General features: G+C 34.1%; 1 protein-coding gene across 1 annotated transcript in view; it reads right to left on the bottom strand.

Annotated features, from left to right (window-relative positions):
- Positions 1 to 6: 6 nt before the first annotated feature.
- The window catches only part of LOC106881622 (collagen alpha-1(V) chain), a gene marked incomplete at its 3' end in the record, with an annotated part of 52,248 nt that continues 49,533 nt past the window's right edge, over positions 7 to 2,721 (bottom strand). Inside the window, exons 41-44 of the mRNA XM_014932086.2 lie at positions 2,040 to 2,152; positions 940 to 1,011; positions 241 to 453; positions 7 to 24 (exon numbers count right to left, since the gene is read on the bottom strand). Of these exons, the coding sequence (XP_014787572.2) occupies positions 7 to 24; positions 241 to 453; positions 940 to 1,011; positions 2,040 to 2,152 (416 nt within the window). The remainder of the gene's footprint in view (positions 25 to 240; positions 454 to 939; positions 1,012 to 2,039; positions 2,153 to 2,721) is intronic.

Here is a 2,721-nt window from a genome sequence, read left to right on the forward strand (position 1 = left end):
TGTATACGTGTTCGTCCGGTGGCTCTGTAAAAGAGGGGAAAAAAGGTAAAAAAAAGAAAAAAAAAGGGAAGAAAGTGAATTAATTATTCTGTTCAATGGTTCTTTAAAAAAAGATAAAACAAACAAAAATACGAAAGTATGCAAAAAAAAAAAAAATCTCGCCCTCTCACAAAACAAAGACAGGCATAAACATAGAAAAGTTCCACCCAACCATACACAAACATTAATTATTCAACTTACCTTGCATCCATCAAAAGGCACTGCACTACCTACAAGATCTCTCGTCTCAAACTCATGCGCGCTGCTTCCTAGTAGAGTCAGCGCGTGTTCAAATCCTTGAGAATCCTGGTCGTACCAGGCCGCAGAATTCGAGCAGAAGTAAGTGAAGCGTTGTGTAACAAAGTTGCTGTTTAATCGCAAGAGACCTAATTGTACTCGGGAACTGTATTCAATCTGGTGGAAAGAAAAAGAATATATACAAATAAATATATATATATATATATATATATATACACACACACAAATATATAAATATATGTGTGTGTATTTATATATATGTACACAGATATATATGTATATATATATATATATATATATATATATACACACCTCATAATGATGTGTATAGACATAATATAGTTTAATACTAATGTTTTCTAATGAAGACACAAGACCACAAATTTTATAGTATAAAGCAGTTAATTAAATGAATTGTACTTATTGACTGGTAGTTATTATTTTTGGTTAGTTAATCGAAAGCAGAAGCAAAAATGAAAAAACCAACTTCAATAGGAATTGAACTCATATTATATCTAATGAATGTTAACATTTAGTTCCATCATAGATGTATCATCGTTGTATCTGTTGCATCTAATACAATTTAGTCCTATCATAGATATGCCTGAAGCATCTTCTGTGTGTAATCAGGGTAATATTTACCTTAAATCCATTTTCAATTTCGCTGAACCATTTCAGTTCCTTTTTATCTCTGTCCCATTTTCTTGGTATAACCTTTGAAAGGAAACATAAAAATAAAGCATAAAATAAAAGGCAAATATATATAGATAAAAAGAAATACATATTAGTTTTCTGTGACTGTAAATCAAGGCCACAAATTTGTAAGATTCAACTGATTTGAACTCAGTATATAGTCAACTTTATATGGAATCTGTATATATATATGTATGCATACATACACACATACATACATACAGACATACATACAGACAGACAGACATACAGACATACATACATTCATACATACATACATACATATAAGCAAAAATAGCCTGTTGATGTTGTTGATATTCCAATGAAGGAGCCTTGGATCTAGGTTAGAAATCAGCTCTTTCCTTTCTCTATTGGCAAGAATTCTTGAAATAAACCGAATAATGACATACACACACACACATATCTCACTATCTTGTCTCCAGCTCAGGGACAATGCCACTTTTTTCTTTCTTACATACATACATGTTGGCACTCCGTCGCTTACGACGTCGAGGGTTCCACTTGATCCGATCAACGGAACAGCCTGCTCGTGAAATTAACGTGCAAGTGGCTGAGCACTCCACAGACACGTGTACCCTTAACGTAGTTCTCGGGGATATTCAGCGTAAAACAGCATGACAAGGCTGACCCTTTGAATTACAGGCACAACAGAAACAGAAAGTAAGAGTGAGAGAAAGCTGTGGTGGAAGAGTACAGCAGGGTTCGCCACCATCCCCTGCCGGAGCCTTGTGGAGCTTTAGATGTTTTCGCTCAATAAACACTCACAACGCCCAGCCTGGGAATCGAAACCGCGATCCTATGACCGCAAGTCCGCTGCCCTAACCACTGGGCCATTGCGCCTCCACTACATACATACATGCATGCATGCATCAGAATTTTAACTTACAAATGGGGAAAAACACTCAGTACTTATAGTAGAGGTAATTCATTTACTGAAAGGTAAATAGATGTTGCTAGGCTGATTTTCTACTCTTATTATGTTTTTTTGTTTTGTTTTTTTTTATTAGATAGATTGGATAACATCTTACCATTCTTCTTTTTCGCAGAGGATAGACACAGGTCTCTCCATGGGCCGTCAGGTTACACCATACATGGATTGAATCATTTAGAGCACCCATGTTAGGATCAATCCAATACCATCCTAAATTAAAACAAAATGTAATTCATTCTAAAATAAACAAACACCCATTGCAATCATAATGTATTTTTTATGAATGTTAGAAATCAATATCATTCCTGTATTATGTCAACAGAATAACACCATCATTGTCAGCAGCAGTAGCATTGCTTTAACATCTATTTGTCCTCATCTTGTTTGTAATAATAGTAATAATAATAATAACAATAATAATAATAATAATAATAATAATAATAATAATAATAATAATAATAATAAAAGAAATGGGAAAACTTTCAAAATACAAAGACCTGGAAATAGAGGTAACTCAAATGTGGAATCTAAAAGCAGAAACAATTCTTATCCTAGTAGGTGCCTTAGGTATAATAAAAAATTATTCAGACAAATACATAACAAAAAGACCAGGACTTACAAATATATATAACATACAGAAAATTGCACTACTGGGCACTGCACACATCCTATGCAAAACACTTTCAATACAGTAACCATAAGAGCATCACAGCAAACCATAGCACATACCCAAGGCACACAGAGCTGCGCTCGGTAGTGCAGTGAAAGCATGTTATAAT

This window comes from Octopus bimaculoides, chromosome 10, assembly GCF_001194135.2.
Source record: "Octopus bimaculoides isolate UCB-OBI-ISO-001 chromosome 10, ASM119413v2, whole genome shotgun sequence".
Lineage (NCBI taxonomy): Eukaryota > Metazoa > Mollusca > Cephalopoda > Octopoda > Octopodidae > Octopus > Octopus bimaculoides.